This window comes from Ostrinia furnacalis, unplaced genomic scaffold (assembly GCF_004193835.3).
Source record: "Ostrinia furnacalis isolate ACB-3 unplaced genomic scaffold, ASM419383v2 OfSCF3547, whole genome shotgun sequence".
NCBI classification, from domain to species: domain Eukaryota; kingdom Metazoa; phylum Arthropoda; class Insecta; order Lepidoptera; family Crambidae; genus Ostrinia; species Ostrinia furnacalis.
This window is the reverse complement of record NW_021133786.1, coordinates 63,840-81,653: the sequence shown is the minus strand read 5'-3', so window position 1 is coordinate 81,653 and position 17,814 is coordinate 63,840. Positions and strand designations below refer to the sequence as shown.

Here is a 17,814-nt window from a genome sequence, read left to right as displayed (position 1 = left end):
TAACATTGTTTTTTTTTTCTTTTTTTATGAATGCACACATATTAGGTACACACCAGTATCTATCAAAAGAGAACAGGAACACGGTGCACGTATCCTCTTTTCGCTTGTCATTAGTTTTAAGCAATTATTTTTTTAAATTGTTATTTAATGCACAGATTAAAGTGTATGACTAATTAATGGCTAGCTCGTGTCGTGATCATTTATTTAATTTTCAATTTTGAAGCGGCTAATTCAGTAATTTACCTAAATTAGGAGATAAAGGAAAACCGTTTTCTGGCTAAAAATAAAAGACGTAATTAATAGTGAAAAAAATTTAATAGTCTGGAAGAGACTTTGGCGTAAACTAATGACTAAACAATGAGAATTTCCATACAAGTCTAATAAACGTTACAACAAATCAGTACGGGACCATGCTGGTCCTTCCACACGCGATACAAACTCAATTGCTGCAAAAATTACATAAATTGATGATAAGGTTAATAATATGGTATGTGAACAGTTGTTAGTTTTTTTAACTAATACATACATAAAAGCACTTACACTGTGGTGATATACAATATACTGAGTAGATGATGGCACATCAAGCTTCATTCTAGCACCATAGTGCAGTTGTTACAGTAAAACTATTATTAATAAGTTACTTCTGTCTGCGACACCTCAAAGATGAAAATTATCTATTAAATTACCTATAACTGTGAACGGCCCAGTTTTTTGATTCGTAGTTAAAATAACCAATAGTCAAATTTGACAGATGTCAAGTGACAAGTGGTTAAATTTCAGAAAAAAATGTTTTTCGAATAATGGTTAGCTTGACTTTTAGTACATTTTTTAACTATTAGTTAACATTTTGTTAATATTTAACCATTAGTAGCAAAATTTAACAATTTGTTATTTTAACTATGAATCAAAAAACTGGGCCTTAACAAATTAAAATCTAACTTGTATAGTAAATAGGAAAATCATTATAGGAACTTGTTTAGATTTTTTTAACAATTGGTCAAGTAAGAACTATTTTCAGGCTTGACTAATTGTCAACAATCAAATTAATTATATTATTCTTGCAACACTTGAGTTTTATGGCGTACCACGAAACACTCATTCTGGTCATAAACATTAGATCTATGTTCGAAAACAACTTACAAAATAAATACAAATTGTATAGGACAATTACAGCGTATTTATACTAACTAATAAACTAAAAAATTAAGTCAACTTACTGCGCCATATTGAACTGGCATAGATGTCTTTTGGTTAAGCTAATTTTTTTTTATTTCAACAGAGTTAACTATATTTTTGCCTAATCTAACAAATACTAGAAGTGTTCATGTATTATGACACAAAAAAAATCAGAATCATAGAGATATTTTAACAAAAACAAATGCCGCCGATCCTATTTCAATACAATCACTATTTAAACCTACAACTAGGAATATTTGAAAGCACTATGTTGGATTGTGTGTAAACAGACAAATCGTTCTTAGCACTATATCTATCTACTTATAAATTCAGACATTAAAAACAGTTTAACTGTGAATCGAATCAAACTAAATTCTAGGATATACACGATATTTATACTTTAGACACATACATTAATAATACTTCAAATATACAACTGGTATGCGAATATAAACAGTGAATACAAATTGACATTACACAGATGTGTATACATAATCCAACACACCGCTACATTAACGTTAAAAAATCACAGATTTTCGCCATGTCATGGCTAGTTTTACAACACTCACTTTCACTGATCAATTTAAAAACACTCACTGATGAGTGGGTTTCTTTTCCAAATCCTCAACAATCACTCGGGGGTTAATTTCGATGATCTCACTCAATTTCTTCATGGTAAATGGCACCATGGTATTACAGAACGACATAAGAGTGGTGACGTTCTCGTAATTTTCTATCGGGGTCGGTTTGGTACCGTAGTACGAGTATTCCTCCACGTCGGACTCGTCGTAGTAGAAGAACGGTAGTTTGGTGGTAGATTTCTTTGCGACGGTTTGCGCGGGTAGTTTCGTGGTGGATTTCTTGGCGACTTTCTTGGGGGGTTCGTCGTCGTCCAGCTTAGCTATAAAGCTGAGTTGTAATTCTTCTTTGACCGCAGGGGGTAGGTCAGGGTGCGCGGTTTTATTGTGCAGAGCCATCTCTCTGTAGGTGGCCGCGCAGTTGTTGCAGTAGAGGCAGCGGCGCACGTCGGCGAGCATTCGGTAGGTGGCGAGCGCGCGCGGCTGGCCGGCGTGCTCGCGAGCGGCGTGCTCGCGGCCCTCGGCGGCGCTCGCGTGCCGCGTGCCGCACGTCGTGCACTTGATAACGGTTGCGGTCTTGGGCACGACCATGTGGTTGGGGTGCGAGAGACGGTGAATGTCGGCGGATATCTGCAGAATACATCAGTTAGTTACAGTTAATTAAACATGAAATTGAAGTACCAATATTACGGAAAACGCCAAATTGGAAAAGTTTTCGAATTCTTTTAGGAAAAAAGGTTTTCAAATTATGTACTAATTCTCACTTTGTAAATAATAAGGACATTTGTTTTTGCCTTCGCCTTTGTATTCCAGATGTCTGAGTCAAGATCAGTCTTTTTGTGAGGGCGACTGCACATCCTATATCAAGCTACACTGTGGCATCCTTATTATCTTTGTATAGTTCTTGCAACTCACGAAGGCGAGTGAGCTTTACGTACGTACGGCGAGTGTACGTGTACATGCACATAGCGACAGTGACAATGTCTATCAAAACTTTTGAAAAACTAACAGTAGCGAGCTACCACACGACAGCCACGAGCGGGGGGGGGCACGAGCTGGCACGGCCAAGAGCGAGGAGCTACGAGCTAGGGGGGCAAGAGCGGGGGGCACGAGCTGGGGGGCCACGAGCTGGGGGGCCACGAGCTGGTTGGGCCCACGGTCTGTGGGGGGGGCAAGAGCGGGGGCCACGAGCGGGGGCCACGGGGGCCACGTTCTCACCTGCGACAGGCCCTCGTTGCGGGCCAGGCAAGCCAGCGGCGCCGGGCTCCAGGGCTGGTCCACCGGCTGCGGCGGCAGCGTGGTGGGCCGCACGAGGTGCAGCGGGTTGTGCCCGCGGTGCGACGCGCACTTTGTTCCTGTTCTCCTGGTAGCCCACAGGCTGGGGTCTCACCTGCGACAGCCCCTCGTTGCAGGNTGCGGTCTTGGGCACAACCATATGGTTGGGGTGCGAGAGACGGTGAATGTCGGCGGATATCTGCAGAATGCATAAATTAGTTAGTTAAACATGAAATTGAAGTACCGATATTACGGAAAAAGCCAAATTGGAAAGTTTAGAATTCTTTTTTGAAACAAGGTTTTGAAATTATGTACTATTTCTCATGTTGTAAATAATAAGGATATTTGTCTTTGCCTTCGCCTTTGTATTCCAGATGTTGTCTGAGTCAAGGTCAGTCTTTTTGTGAGGACGACTGCACATCTTATATCAAGTCTCACTGCGGGCGCCCGTCGCACAGTCGCGACAGCAACATAAACGCGCGAGCGATAAAGATGGGTAGCTTGGGGTCATTGGACAAAATTCTACGTGCTCGCAGACCGGGCTTTAGTCTGATAAAAACATAGGATGATGTATCGATTGCTACCTGCGACAGGCCCTCGTTGCAAGCAAGGCAGGCGAGCGGCGCAGGGCTCCAGGGCTGAATGACGGGCTGGGGCTGGGGGGGCACGAGTTGGCGGAGGTCTACCGGCAAACCGCTGCCGCAAGACGCAGTGGTAACCCACCAGCGCCCCGGGAAATAGAGCACTGGAGGGAGGAGGCCCGCAACGCGATTGTGGAAGAGTGGTCGGCCTGTCTGATGGAGCCCAGTGCGGGCCACCGGACGGTCGAGGCACTGCAGCCCTGCTTAAAGGAGTGGTTGGAGCGGCGCGGTGGCCCACTTACATACCGGATGGTGCAGGTGTTGACCGGACATGGCTGTTTCGGGAGATACCTGCACAGAATCGGCCGTGAGAGGACCGCCGCCTGCCACCATTGTGATACCGGAATCGAGGACACAGCAGAGCATACTCTAGAGGTGTGCACTGCGTGGGAGCCGCACCGAGCCACGCTCCGTGCGGCCATTGGATATGACTTATCGCTACCGGCAGTGGTCAAGGCCATAGTCGGTAGTGACACCGGATATGACGCATTTAAGGCCTATTGTGAGGCCGTCATGATGGAGAAGGAGACGGCTGAGCGGGAGAGGGAAGAGGATCCCCTCGCAGACCCAGCTCGCCGTAGAAGGATGGGCCGAAGGCGGCGGGCTTTTGCCCGTCGACCTTGATAGTTGGTAGTTGGACATTTGCGGGCAGGCCATTTACACCTGTCTGCAATGCCAATGTTTGTACANAAAAAAAAAAAAAAAAAAAAAGGTTAGTATTATGGCTAAATACTTATGTCCTATTTATTTTTTTTCCAGAACTTTACCCCATAATATAAAAGATACAAAAATAAAATAAAAACAACCCTCCTGCTGACGCAGTCAGGTAGGTTCATCAATTTAGGTTTCATAGATTGATAACAACTGTGTGCCTACCATGAGTTTACGTTAGGTGAGCTCGCTAGCGAATACGTCAAAAAATTCTATGAAGATTTTATTTCTGGAAAGTAGCCGCTAGGGGCGCTGCACAATATGTCATACATTTAAATGTCATTTTTTTACGCAGTCGCTAGCGAGCACATCTAACGTAAACTCATGGTAGGCACACTGGAGAGCTTTATACATTTGAAGGGTACAGGGGCAAAACAAGAAATGTCACAAAAACAAAAAGTTATGTAATGAACATTTAAATTTTTTAAAGTTTAAAACATTCTTGTGTCACTTAAAATTATAAACTACTAATAGGAATACATATTATGACTATTATAGCCTGACCAGGAACATAAAAACCCTGGCATAGAGGCGCGTCAATTGCATTGGTGGGGGCACTGCCGTGCCCCCAGATTTGATAGGGCAACACTGAGTACAGTCGTACCTGTGTTAAATTAATAGGCTAACTTTATGTATCAGGATTCAGGATTACGGGCTAATTTGATATTTTCATAAATTAATGAAAAAATATTATTATAGGTAACCTGATTTAAATAAATTAAATGAAACCATCAATCGAGCTAGAAGAATTTATTTTATTATTCATCAATAATCAATTTCAGAACTTGAATATTCAACTGCAATGTCTGCTCATGAACGCTTCAAACTCGGAACTTCTTTCCCAATCCCATAAAATTCAACACTTAGAAAGTGACAAAAAAAATTAAAATAGGTAGTTGAAACAAACCACAGCTAATTTTCATAGTGGACTGTACTATACGATAAACATGTCAGTCAATTTGACAACCTTTGTCGGAAACATTATTCAANGGGGGCACGAGTTGGGGGGCCACGAGCGGGGGGGGGCACGAGCTGGGGGCCACGAGCTAGGGGGCCAAGAGCGGGGGGCACGAGTTGGGGTGTTACGAGTTGGGTGGGCCCACGGTATGGGGGGGCACGAGCTGGGGGCCACGAACGGGGGCCAAGAGCTGCGGGGCCACGTTCTCACCTGCGACAGGCCCTCGTTGCAGGCCAGGCAAGCTAGCGGCGCAGGGCTCCAGGGCTGGTCCACCGGCTGCGGCGGCAGCGTGGTGGGCCGCACGAGGTGCAGCGGGTTGTGCCCGCGGTGCGCGGCGGCGGCGTGCGCGCGCACTTTGTTCCTGTTCTCCTGGAAGCCGCACGCGGTGCACGTGTATGGCTTCACTCGGTAGTGGCTGGAAAGACATCAAGACAGTTAGAACAGTGCTACGAGACTGTAAATCAAGGTGCAGTCACGGAATGAAAAGGTTCGTCAGTTTTCAAATTGATTCCTTCAACGAATCGCGAGTACATATTACCTTTTGAAACTATGTTACAGAATAATCTCAAGTTAGAGAAAATAATCTTTAACTGTTCGTCAGTAAAGTTCAAAATTATTCAGATCAAAGTTGTTCGACGATTTATCTTGTCAAGAAGATTATTATGATTGATAAACTAAAACCTTCTTGTTGGTTCAACCTGCCATTATTATTTCTATTAAATAAAAAAAACTATTGTCAATTGGTCAATGTCATCATTGCATTGCTGATGGGATAGAAAAATAAACAAGCAAAACCTTATTCCATGCCATAATCGTTAGCAAACGTCCATATTTATTTAAATGTTAGCAGCACTGTTTCTTGCACTGTTATGTTGGCAGGTTTGACTCTTACAGTATTGTTCCAAAATACTGGACTGTCCTGTCGATGACATTGACAGTGGGGCGCCACCGTCAATACCGGATCGCTGGTTCAGATTTTTGCCATGTTGGAAACCATATAGTTGAACGATGGTGGCGCCCCCCTGTCATTGAGTTTGGCGGGACAGTTCAGCGTGGGTTATCTATACCTAGTGCAAGCGAAAACCGACACTAAGGTGACGAACCTTTTCATTCCGCGACTGTACAAGTACAGGTGTAGTACAAAGTGGATCGACGACTTCATAAAGGTAGCAGGAAAGCGCTGGATGCAAGCCGCTAAAGCCTGGTCCGTGAGCACGTAGAATTTTGTCCAATGACCCCAAGCTCGCACACTCACTGCGGGCGCCCTTCGCACAGTTGTGACAGCAATATTATTACACGCGAGCGATAAGGATGGGTAGCTTGGGGTCATTGGACAAAATTCTACGTGCTCACGGACCAGGCTTTATCAACCGGTCAATATGAAAATCATTGAGGGGAGGCCTGTTCAGCACTAGACGTCCTGTTGTAGCTAAAATGATGATGATGACGAGTGCTATGAAACGTGCGACTATTTTACTATTTGTCCAGTAAACATCATGAATGTATTTTTTTACGATTGATAAGATGAGAGAAAGATTGAGATCTGCATGTAATGTCAAAACTCAAACACTTAAGCAGTATCTATTTTATAGTCCAACGTGTGACAATAGTCGTAAGCTACAGAGCTGTAACTGTCTTATTGAAAATACTAATAAAATGTTTACTCCAACACCGGGGAATCTAGATGCCTGGAAATGCATTTAGGGTCCAGTTTTAGTCATAGCCAACATTGCTACCGTAAGAAAATAAAATTAAAAAAGGCTCAAATATTAATGACGTTAGCACGAATGATGAAGCAGAATATCTTACAGCAGTCAATAATTTATTAACATTAGGCTACCTAAAAAAAATTTTTAGTCCATCAATTTGAATATAAAAAAATATTGGACACGTATATTTTGAATTGTCAATCAAACAAATAATTACAAAGTTATAGTGCGTTGAAGTTCCGCGCGACGTCACAAAGTGCTGCACTTTTACGCACTCACTGACGTCACGGGCCTTTACTTTAGAACTTTGGCACGCTTTATCTCTTTACATTTTCATTAGTTTTAAAAAGTAAAAAATACGTGTCGAGTAGTTTTTGATAAGCTAACTGACGAACTAATTAAAACTCTTGCTTTTTTACCCAGGATACATCCCTATTGGCTAACAGCTAGCTCAGTCTTTCCCAAAGTGGGCGATAAAGCCCCCTTGTGGGCGCTGCAGGCTTAAAGGGGGGCGGTAATAGACCCAGAAGAAAAATCGGGACGTTGTGTAGAGGCTTGGGAGGCGTCATCTACTAGGAGGACTCTTAGACATCGACTGAGCTCGACTCTTGACTACAAAAATGGGGGGCGCTAAAAAATAATTTATTCTCAAAGTGGGCAGTAGACTAAATAAGTTTGGGAACCACTGAGCTAACTGAAAGAGAAAATTGTAAATTACCTGCAAATATGGTCTCTCAGCACATGACTGTATTTGGTGGTCATGTCGCAAAACGGGCACTTTCCGCCCGCCGCGGCGCCGGTGCGCTTCTTGGCCACGCCCTGTCCCGAGGGGGCGGGGCCTGTGGAGGGGGCGGGGCCAGCGGAGGCAGGGCCGGGCTCGTCGATCACCAGGCGATCGTCGTCGCTGTCGGTGCTGTGAGGCCGCTTGCGAGATATTTGAGGAGCGGTCGGTGGTGGGTTCCTGGAAATAGTGGCGTGGATAAGTATTGTTAACAGTATGTTATAGTTCCAAAATAGTGAACTGTCCTATCAATGACATTGACAGCGGGCGGGGCGCCACCGTCAATACCGGATCGCTGGTTCCGATTTTTGCCATGTTGGAAACTAGAGATGAAACGGATAGTTGTTTGGCCGGATACCGGATACCGGATATCCGGCCAGCTGCTAGGCCGGATAGCCGGATATCCGGCGGCCGGATAGTTGGCCCATTGTCTCGTTGCATGTCGTGACGAGTATAGTGCCGCACAGGTGCTTCGAACGCGATCAGTGGGTCTATTAGTAGAATAGACTAGTCACACTTTTGGAAAATCGAATCCGTCCGAATAGAATGTCAGATTTTGCCACTTGTCTAGGGGGCAGATCAGCGTCTTTCCGTTCTATACATAGCCAGAACGCAAGGGTGTGAAACTAATCGAGTATAGTTTGGAGATGACTTTTTTTACTAAGCTCTTCCAAACTATACACGATCAGTACGCAAAATTCGTGTATAGTTTGGAGTCACAGATTTACAAACGGGCACTACAAAATATACACGAGCAGTTTCCTATGGGTGCGTTCTGGCCATGTATAGAACGGAAAGACGCGGCAGATCAATTCAATTTCGGCTGCAATCGTGAGTGTGTGATTGAATAGCGAAAATTTAACTATACTGGTCATCACAAAAATCGGCCCACCTACGTTTTACAGTAAAACTCGTTTCTACTGACACAGTCATGGTGCCCCAACAATATTGGTGTTATTTGAAAGCCCAATAAATATCCTTAAAGAAAAACACATTTAATTTCTTAATAAAAGATTAACATAAAAGCGATATACAATAAATATGACTTGAAAAAAGACCTCACTTTGGGCTCACCTCTGGGATCAATTAGACCCATTTTTATTGTTATAAAACCAAATAATGATCTCACGTGTCCTCTTTAACAGATGGATAGCGATTAATCCCAACTTACAGTTTTATAGCCATGAACGACTTTCATCAAGCGTAACTACCTATTTTTTGAAGAAGTGACTCTGGATTTTTCTACAGACACATTTTTGGGGTTAATTAACACCTTTCCTTTAATGAAATGAAGTTTAGAACTAGGCTTTTAAATGGTGCCAATATTGGTGGGAAGTGGGGATGCATACGTTTGAAAGTGCTTGTCGCGGGAGGGTCGATTTTTGTGATGGCCAGTGTAATTACATGATGTCATCAGACCATCAGTGAAAAAAAAAATCGCCTATTTTATTTGGCAATATTTCGACATTAACAGATATTTACTATTTATCTATGTATTCGTCATTAGAGTGAATAGCCCAGAAAAATAAATTAGTCTTAAAAAGGCCTTAATATGGCTTTTTTGTAAATTTTGGACTTTAAATAAAAGCCATCATTATTGTAAGCCATTTTATTGATATTTACCTCAAATATTAATGTATTTCATTTTATTAATAGGAAATTGTCGTTTTTTTTTTAATATCCGGTATCTGGCCGGATAGTGAGTTACTATCCGGTATCCGGCCGGATAGTAAATTAGGGCCGGATATCCGGCCTACCGGATAGTTGCCGGATATCCGTTTCATCTCTATTGGAAACCATATAGTTGAACGATGGTAGCGCCCCCCTGTCATTGAGTTTGGTGGGACAGTTCAGCGTGGGTCATCTATAGTACAAAAGTAACTTCAAAAACCAAAAACAATATCAATAAAAAAGTTAAAAAAAACCATAAAGAATATTAAAAAGTATTACTGGCAAACATGTATTATAGGTGCAGGCGTGGTATATAAAAAAAGACGTTAACTGCTGGACTACGAATATCCACAACGACCGGTTTTGAGCTGCCCACCTAGAGTGATTCGAAAGATTGGTCGAGTTACGTAGGAAAACAAAAGACACCGTGGTAAAAATGTAATAACGATATCTGGCAACCCAGAAGCGTTGTATGCTCTATGGCCCCTCTCTATGGTCTCTTTTTCCTACCATTCAAGTGTGTGCACATGGTTGTAAATTATCTTCTCAATAAATAGAATATCACTGAAGTTAAGTGTCTTTTGTACCTGCCGCATCACTCTGTTCACACCGACATAGCTCAAAAAATTGCTAAACTTAAATAGCACGTAGTAGAACTGATGGATGGCTGTTGAGAGAGACGCCTCTAGCGTCTTGGTCTGACACTGGTTTTGTGACCTCTGTTATTTACAACCAAATTAAGCCTAAAATTAGGCACCGCACGCACACAACACTCGCTCCGTGCTACCGCACGAGTTTTAGCGGAGGCCTTTTAACGGGTGTGGGTGCTTTTAACTGGTAACCCTACTGCGCTTCTCATAAATAATATTTCGAAATACAGATACGGAGTTTCAACGTAGGCCTTAATTATTATTAACGCTCGTACCTCGGCGCAGGCTCTTCGGTGGAGACGCTCTCCTCGTAGCGGACGACGAGCAGCGAGTTGTCGGGCGCCGGTTCTGGCGGCGGCTCCGGTGCCGGCGTGTGCGTGATGGGAAGCGACTTCATGCTTAGTTTTTGGACCTGGTGGAATAACGAAATGTTGCGGTTAAAATGAGTGTTAATATTTTTATAGACATGTTTTATGAGGAAATAAACAATGGTATAAGATGAGAAATTGGCTTAAAAATAAACACTTTCTGTCGTTCGTTTCCCTTTGTTCGGTATAGGACAGATTCTGGGATTGGACAGATTCGTGGATTCGGCAGATACTGGATTGGACGGATTCGTGGATTCGGCAGATTCTGTGATTCGACGGATTAGCTATACGACAGAAAATGAACAGTCGTGCTCAAAAAGATTAAGTAAAGTAAAAATTGGCCAAGTGCGTGTCGTGACACGCGCAGTGTAGGGTTCCGTAGTTGTCCCTCGTTACCACAATATATTTGAAAAGTAAGCGATTACTTTATCTAAAGTAACTTTTCATATTTTCTCCTAAGGATTTGTTATAAAATATGAAATTTTATAATACACTAGCTGACCCGGCGAACTTTGTTCCGCCTTAATGGCAATAAATAAGCAGACTTTTTTTTTTCGAACGGGATAAAAAGTATCCTATGTCCTTCTCCTGGCTCTAAACTACCTCCCGGACAATTTTCAGCTAAGTCGGTTCAGCCGTTCTTGAGTTATAAGCGAAGTAACTAACACGACTTTCTTTTATATATATATAGATGAGTTAAACGACTATTACTCTTTAACTACCTAATCTATCTTAACCGTTATAGTTTTCCTTGAAAGTTCATAAAAACAAGAATTATTGTGAATTTTTACAGATTTTTCAAGCTAACAGTTTAGTTTTTAGAGGGAGGAGGGGGGGATTGTTACCGCAGCACTGAAGAATGAAATAAATGTATTCGATTGTTTATTAAAACCCAACTACGACAAAAAACGACGCTGAAAAAGTATAAAACAAGATTTTCAGAAAGTAATCTAAATCTTGCAATGGAACTGGCCTCGTGAGAGTGAAGCGGATCTGTTAGCGGAGATTACCTGCAAGGCAGCGGCGAGCCAAGCGGAGCGGAGCGCGGGGTCGCGTGCCGCCTCGCGCGGGCGCGCGGACTGCCGCGGGTGCGCGCTCTTGCAATGGAACTGCGCTTCGTGGTACGTCTGGAAGGTCACGGCGCAGTGGCTGCAGTGCCATCTGGAAAACGAAATAAATAGATAAGTAAACTTCCTTGGACATTGTAGACTATAATACTTACTTAATTGATTATTTAAGGTACAGCAACTGATTACAAATGCTTACGTAGATTACGTCAAAAAAGGAAAAAATCTTATCCCCCTGCTCCTGCAGTGGATACTAAAAATAACCTGTAGGCCTAAGATGCGCGCCGTGATAACTTTTACCGACGTCAAAATGTATGGGCAAAATCGATAAAATGGTGGGATAACCGCTTATCGCGGCGCGCATCTTAGGCCTACTGATGGTGGTGGTACACAGTGCTATCTAGTTCCAAAAGTAGTTAGGAACAACATCATAACAATCTAAAACACTAATATCCTAATGTTTTAATAAACGCTATGTTATAAAAGAAATGGTTAACAGGATATGCTAGAAATTGTACCTTAATCGTTTGTAGCAGGAAAACCTTATTAAATTACAATTTACAAACATAGTAGTACTATCTCGGACCTCTATCAAATACCTACCATGAGATATTTCTAAACAAATTACAGGGTGATACATAAGCGAACGTTCGTAACAGTTTTAATTCCGAAAACACTTCATGGAGCATAACAATAGACATGTTGACACCACCAATCAATTGACGTACTTTTTTAAACTGTCAAAACGAAACTCTCCCATAGTTTTTGTATGGCACTACAAGCAAGTGACGTCACTATTTTGTCAACTCAATTAAACTACTTTTTTCTATTACAATGTGACCAAAAATCGTAATTTACGGGTAATTTAAAATTACTTAAGTTTTTAAGACCAGAATGAAGTGTCTTTTTAGAAAAGTTTTGATTTCGAATTATTGCGGAATGGTGTCAAATTGTCTATTGACAAGCGAACTCAAAGCGATTTCTGGATTACAACTGTCACTTTTGCAAACATTGTCTATGGAGGCTGATCATAGCTAAAGCTTACCTAATCTTCGTAAGCTCGCTTTCCAAATGGTCTCTCATAGCAGCCTCATCCTTAATTTTAGTAGAGCACTTGGGGCAGCAGTACATCATACTACACGGCTGGCCGAACGGGCCGAAAGCCTTCTCCAGCTCCGTCATGGTCGGTTTCGGCTTCGGCTCTTCGGGCACGGGCGTGTCGGGTTTGGTCGGCTTTGGGGGACGTTCCGTGAGGATCTTCTGCTTGGATAGGTTATCTGTTGAAGGAAGAAAATGGGTTTTGAATTGTTGGAGAGTTTTGAGACACTAATGCCCGTTTTCAGTTCACCATCAATCCCTAATTTTTAAGTGACCCCTATTTATAACATGATTTTTTTTTCATAGGGGTCACTTGAAAATTTGGGATTGATGGTGAAAACAGGCATTAGGCCCGATTATGCTAAATGCTAGGTTAAGGTGAGGGTCAGGCCTAGGCTAAGTAAAACTTAAACATGAATGACACTATTGTCCACAAACCACTAAACGCCTACAAAATCATTATTAGCAATTATACTGAGAAGATAAAATGTGGTGCAAATAATTTGGGTGTTTTTAAAGTGATCAAACCAACAGTCAGCGAGCCGTAAGCGCGGCGGCACCTAGCCGTGGCCGAATCGATACTGAACCTTAGACTCCGTTTTCACCAAGGCGGAGCGGAGCGAAGAAATTGAATAACCAGTCACATTTCATTCTGTTAATTTCATTATCTGAATGAAATTTGATTGGTTATTCAAAATATTTCTACGCTGCGATTCGCCTTTTGGAAGCCGGGCCTTACGTGCATACGTTAGTTTGACGCCTATTTGTCGGCGAGGCGAAAGGTGATACGTTGTCTATCCCTTTTCGTGTTGATATGTATGCTGCGACCTTAAATCTGCCTAGGAGCGTGGTTCCCCGACCTTCACTGGTTGGGTTTTTATTGGCGCTAGCTTTAGATCCTGGCTACACAGGAGTTGCAGCGGTGGCAACGAGAGGTGGGAATAGTCCCGTGACCACTGACCTTTGTTATTAACAATGGCCGCTCCCTGGTGCTGTAACAACGCCGCGACCCACTTCTCGACCGCCATGTCGCGGGGCAAAGCCCGAGGCGGCATGTGGCGGCCGCGGTGCTCCGCTGCCACGTGCTCCGCTAGTCCTGCGCCGTGGAACGCGCGGTATGAACACATCGCGCACTCCCATCTGAGGAATTATTGTCTATGAACATCCGGCTCGAAGGACCAATGATAATGTACAGTCGACAGCACATCAAGCTATACATTTTCGTTGCAAAGTCGCCCCTATCGCAACTACGTAAGATACCACAGTGTTTACGTTGACGTGCTGTTGACCGTACTATCGGCAACAGTGTTAACTACTATTGCCGGTCATGTCGTCTCGTTCTATCGCAAAGAATCACCATTTGATGAGAGCGAGAGAAAAAACGGAAATGGATAGTTAACAGTGTGGCCGTGTGTACATTATGAAAGCAATTTAAGCAATTAACATATTCCCCTTATTACAAACCCGAACACTGGCACTGGTTTAAAATGACATTTCTATACTAAATGTCAATTTAAATCAGTTTGAACTCTGGTTGACCAGTCTAACTTTTTGTAATAAGGGGGATTGAGTATTAGGATAAACTGCCTTGCGTAAAAAAAACGATCAAGGTGTTGGTTATTTTGTAACCTTGGTTACATTTAGACTTTGGTTACATTTTTGTTTACAACCACACGTTCGTTTATAGCACATTATGTACATAGAAACCACTAGAACATCTTAGCAAACGTTTTAGTATCATTGAGTGAGTTTCATCAATCAGCTACCATAATACTATGTACAAAAAGCGAAGCAATACACTTAAGCAAAAAAGTGAAAGCTATAAAACAAGCCAATTAGTAAAAGCAAAAGCACATTACATAAAAATATACGTACAAAAACAAGCATCCAATCAATGTTCCAGCAACATTACACTTACTCTCACAGGATTCGAACCCGCAAAGCTAGCTGACGCAAATCTAAAGCTACTTAAGCTCAATATTATTCCTGTACAAGTGATTTCTTTCGAGCTGAGAATTCTGTTTAAATTATACACACCTCCTATACTTGAGTTCTTCAAAGAGATGCGATTGCATAGCCTCCTGGGTGATCTCGACTGTCGAGCATAGCGGACACTTGTAGCTCAGGCCATTGGGCTCGCAGAACTGGCCATATTTCCGGCAGAGGGCGTCCAAAGGCTCGTCGTCATCAGGGAAGGAATCCGTCAGCTCCTGCTTCACTATGTTCAGGTTTACGGCAGGCAAGGGCGTTGGGGATACCGGCTTTTGAGGAGAGGCGATGAGCTGAGCTAGAGTGAGGTCAGAGATTTCGGGTTTGACCTGTTGGAGAAAGGCNGTCGCGGGATTGAAAGCGGAGACAGGCCACTCAGAGGGGCGTGACTTAGCCCATGGTGGACCACTAAACCAAAGCGGGTGATCAATAATTTGTGCGGGTGTGAGACCACGCGACAAACAATCTGCGGGGTTTTCACGACCTGCAACGTGGAACAAATCTTGCGGTGATAGCTCCTCCTGAATTTTGGCTACTCTATTAGCCACAAACGTATCCCACCTATGAGGCGAGGAGTGAGCCCAANGGCCCACGGTCTGGGTGTGGGGCACGAGCTAGGGGGCCACGAGCTGAGGGGGTCACGTTCTCACCTGCGACAGGCCCTCGTTGCAGGCCAGGCAGGCCACGAGCTGGGGGGCCACGAGCTGGGGGCCACGAGCTGGGGGGCCACGTTCTCACCTGCGACAGCCCCTCGTTGCAGGCCAGGCAAGCCAGCGGCGCCGGGCTCCAGGGCTGGTCCACAGGCTGGGGCGGCAGCGTGGTGGGCCGCACGAGGAGCAGCGGGTTGTGCCCGCGGTGCGCGGCGGCGGCGTGCGCGCGCACTTTGTTCCTGTTCTCCTGGAAGCCGCACGCGGTGCACGTGTATGGCTTCACTCGGTAGTGGCTGGAAAGGTAGAGACAAAGATATAGGGTAAATTGCCAGTCATTGGACACTTAAGAAAGTTATTGGCACGGTAATACTATCTAATTGGACAGTTATTTACTGAATTTAAAATAGCATTTCTATTTCAACAACTGAGAGATTCCGACTGATGGAGATAAAAGGGCGTTTTTTTGAAGGAATATTTATTTTAAGAAAATTCAAAGGTTGTTTTGTCCAATGACTGGCAGCGTCCAATGACTGTCGGTTTACCCTAGTCAAAGATTTATTCGCCGAGACAGAGTAATATAAATGTTACAATAAATACAGTGCAGCTTATCTCACCAGCTACAGAACAGTGCTACGAGACGTGCAAGTATTTTACTATCCCGTGCTGTATTTTCTAGTCAGACGTATAACGATGGTTGTGAACTTCCGACCATAGCTATCCTATTGAAATACTAATTTTTACTCCAACAACACCTGGAAAGACCTAGTTACCCGGAAATCCTTCAAGTACCAGCGATTTGAGATACAATGAAAATCAATTATTAATGCGGTCCCATGCAACCACTTAAGGTTCCACGAGCTAGATAAAAATGAAATATTGAATATTACCTGCAAATATGATCTCTCAGCACATGACTGTATTTGGTGGTCATGTCGCAAAACGGGCACTGTCCGCCCGCCGCGGCGCCGGTGCGCTTCTTGGCCACGCCCTGCGCCGAGGGGGCGGGGCCTGTGGAGGAGGGGGCGGGGCCTGTGGAGGAGGGGGCGGGGCCAGTGGAGGCAGGGCCGGGCTCGTCGATCACCAGGCGATCGTCGTCGCTGTCGGTGCTGTGAGGCCGCTTGCGAGATATTTGAGGAGCGGTCGGTGGCGGGTTCCTAGAAATAGTGGCGTGGATAAGTATTGTAGACAGGCGTAGTACTATTTATCAGTTTCCATTGAAAGATGTTCACTAGTAGACATCACCTGAATTTGATCACCCAGGTGATCAAAATGAACTCCAGGCGACACTTTGGTGTCTTTTGATCACCCACGGATAAAATCACCTAAAGTTTGTTCGCCGAGAGTTGATAAATATTATGAAATGTCTTGCAATAGCGACTGTCACTCAATTATCGCATTCTGTATGGCGGGCGTCGTTTGTCACAACGCGCACTGAGTACCATGGTACGAGCCACGCAGCTGTCGTCAAGCGCCCCGGCCGGCGGGCCGCAATGTGTGAAACGCAATGTGTGAAACGGAATAGATTTATTTTACTTATGACCGAAATGAATGGTATGACAGTGGGTAGGGCTTTGCCCAACATTGGGATACACTATACTGCCGCACAATTTATAAACGCAGTAAGTAACACTTGAACAGTTTCGAGAAAAACGCGATCAAAGTTGAAATTTTATTTTGGGGTGTCTACAATTAGTTACGCAAATATTTGTAAAAAAAAATATATGGGCTTATAGAGCTAAACTCAAAGTTTATTTTGATATGAGGTTTTTATATTTTAATTAATATTTTGTATTTAAAATTATTAAAAAACTGTTTATGTTATGGATTAACTAAGTTTTCGTTCGATACTTACTACCCATGAATGCAGTATGATTGTTCCTTACTGCGTTTATCAGTAGTTTTCGTTACTTACGGTACATGTGTTAAATGATTGATTTAAATTTTAGTTCTTACAACGTAATATATGCGCCGTATCTTTACAACTTACTGCATTTATGAGTGGGAGTGTGAATCAAAATAATCTATCAAAACTTTAAATGCGCAGTAATAATACAATTATACTGCGCTTATCATAAGCCAATAACGCTTTCATGTTGAACTTTCCCAAATGACCAAGGGGTAAATGAAACAAGTATAACAAAATAATTGCTGAGATCGCTTGTTATTAAATCAAAAATTAATATATGGCACCCACTTTTAGATCTTAAATATACCAATCTAATAAAATAAAGACTCGGTCGTTCGTTTCAGCCGAAAGACGTCCACTGCTGGACAACGGCCTCCCCCAAGGATTTCCACAAAGACCGGTCCTGTGCCGCTCGCATACAGGCACCTGACGCGACCTTCACTTCTAATCTCGTACAGACACGTCCGGGATATCTTCGGTATAGTGTCGGGTCAATCTAGCTCTTGGGTCTTCGGCTAGATTTGTCATTTGGACAGGTTTTCAACTTCTTCCAATAACGTAAGAGTCAGCCACTGCGTTCATAACA

The 17,814-nt window shown here is 43.3% G+C and overlaps 1 protein-coding gene across 4 annotated transcripts in view; it reads right to left on the bottom strand.

Annotated features, from left to right (window-relative positions):
- Positions 1-1,257: 1,257 nt before the first annotated feature.
- The window catches only part of LOC114357965 (uncharacterized), a 46,633-nt gene continuing 30,076 nt past the window's right edge, over positions 1,258-17,814 (bottom strand). For 3 of the 4 annotated variants that reach the window (XM_028311797.1, XM_028311800.1, XM_028311798.1), the window contains 9 exons: positions 14,721-15,001; positions 13,645-13,823; positions 12,631-12,862; positions 11,529-11,679; positions 10,426-10,562; positions 7,767-8,009; positions 5,550-5,754; positions 3,190-3,228; positions 1,258-2,345 (listed from right to left, as the gene is read on the bottom strand). In XM_028311797.1, the coding sequence (XP_028167598.1) occupies positions 1,770-2,345; positions 3,190-3,228; positions 5,550-5,754; positions 7,767-8,009; positions 10,426-10,562; positions 11,529-11,679; positions 12,631-12,862; positions 13,645-13,823; positions 14,721-15,001 (2,043 nt within the window). In that variant the 3' untranslated portion in view covers positions 1,258-1,769. Of the gene's footprint in view, positions 2,385-3,189; positions 3,229-5,549; positions 5,755-7,766; positions 8,010-10,425; positions 10,563-11,528; positions 11,680-12,630; positions 12,863-13,644; positions 13,824-14,720; positions 15,002-17,814 lie in introns of all 4 variants that reach the window. The other variant, XM_028311799.1, reaches the window with a different exon arrangement.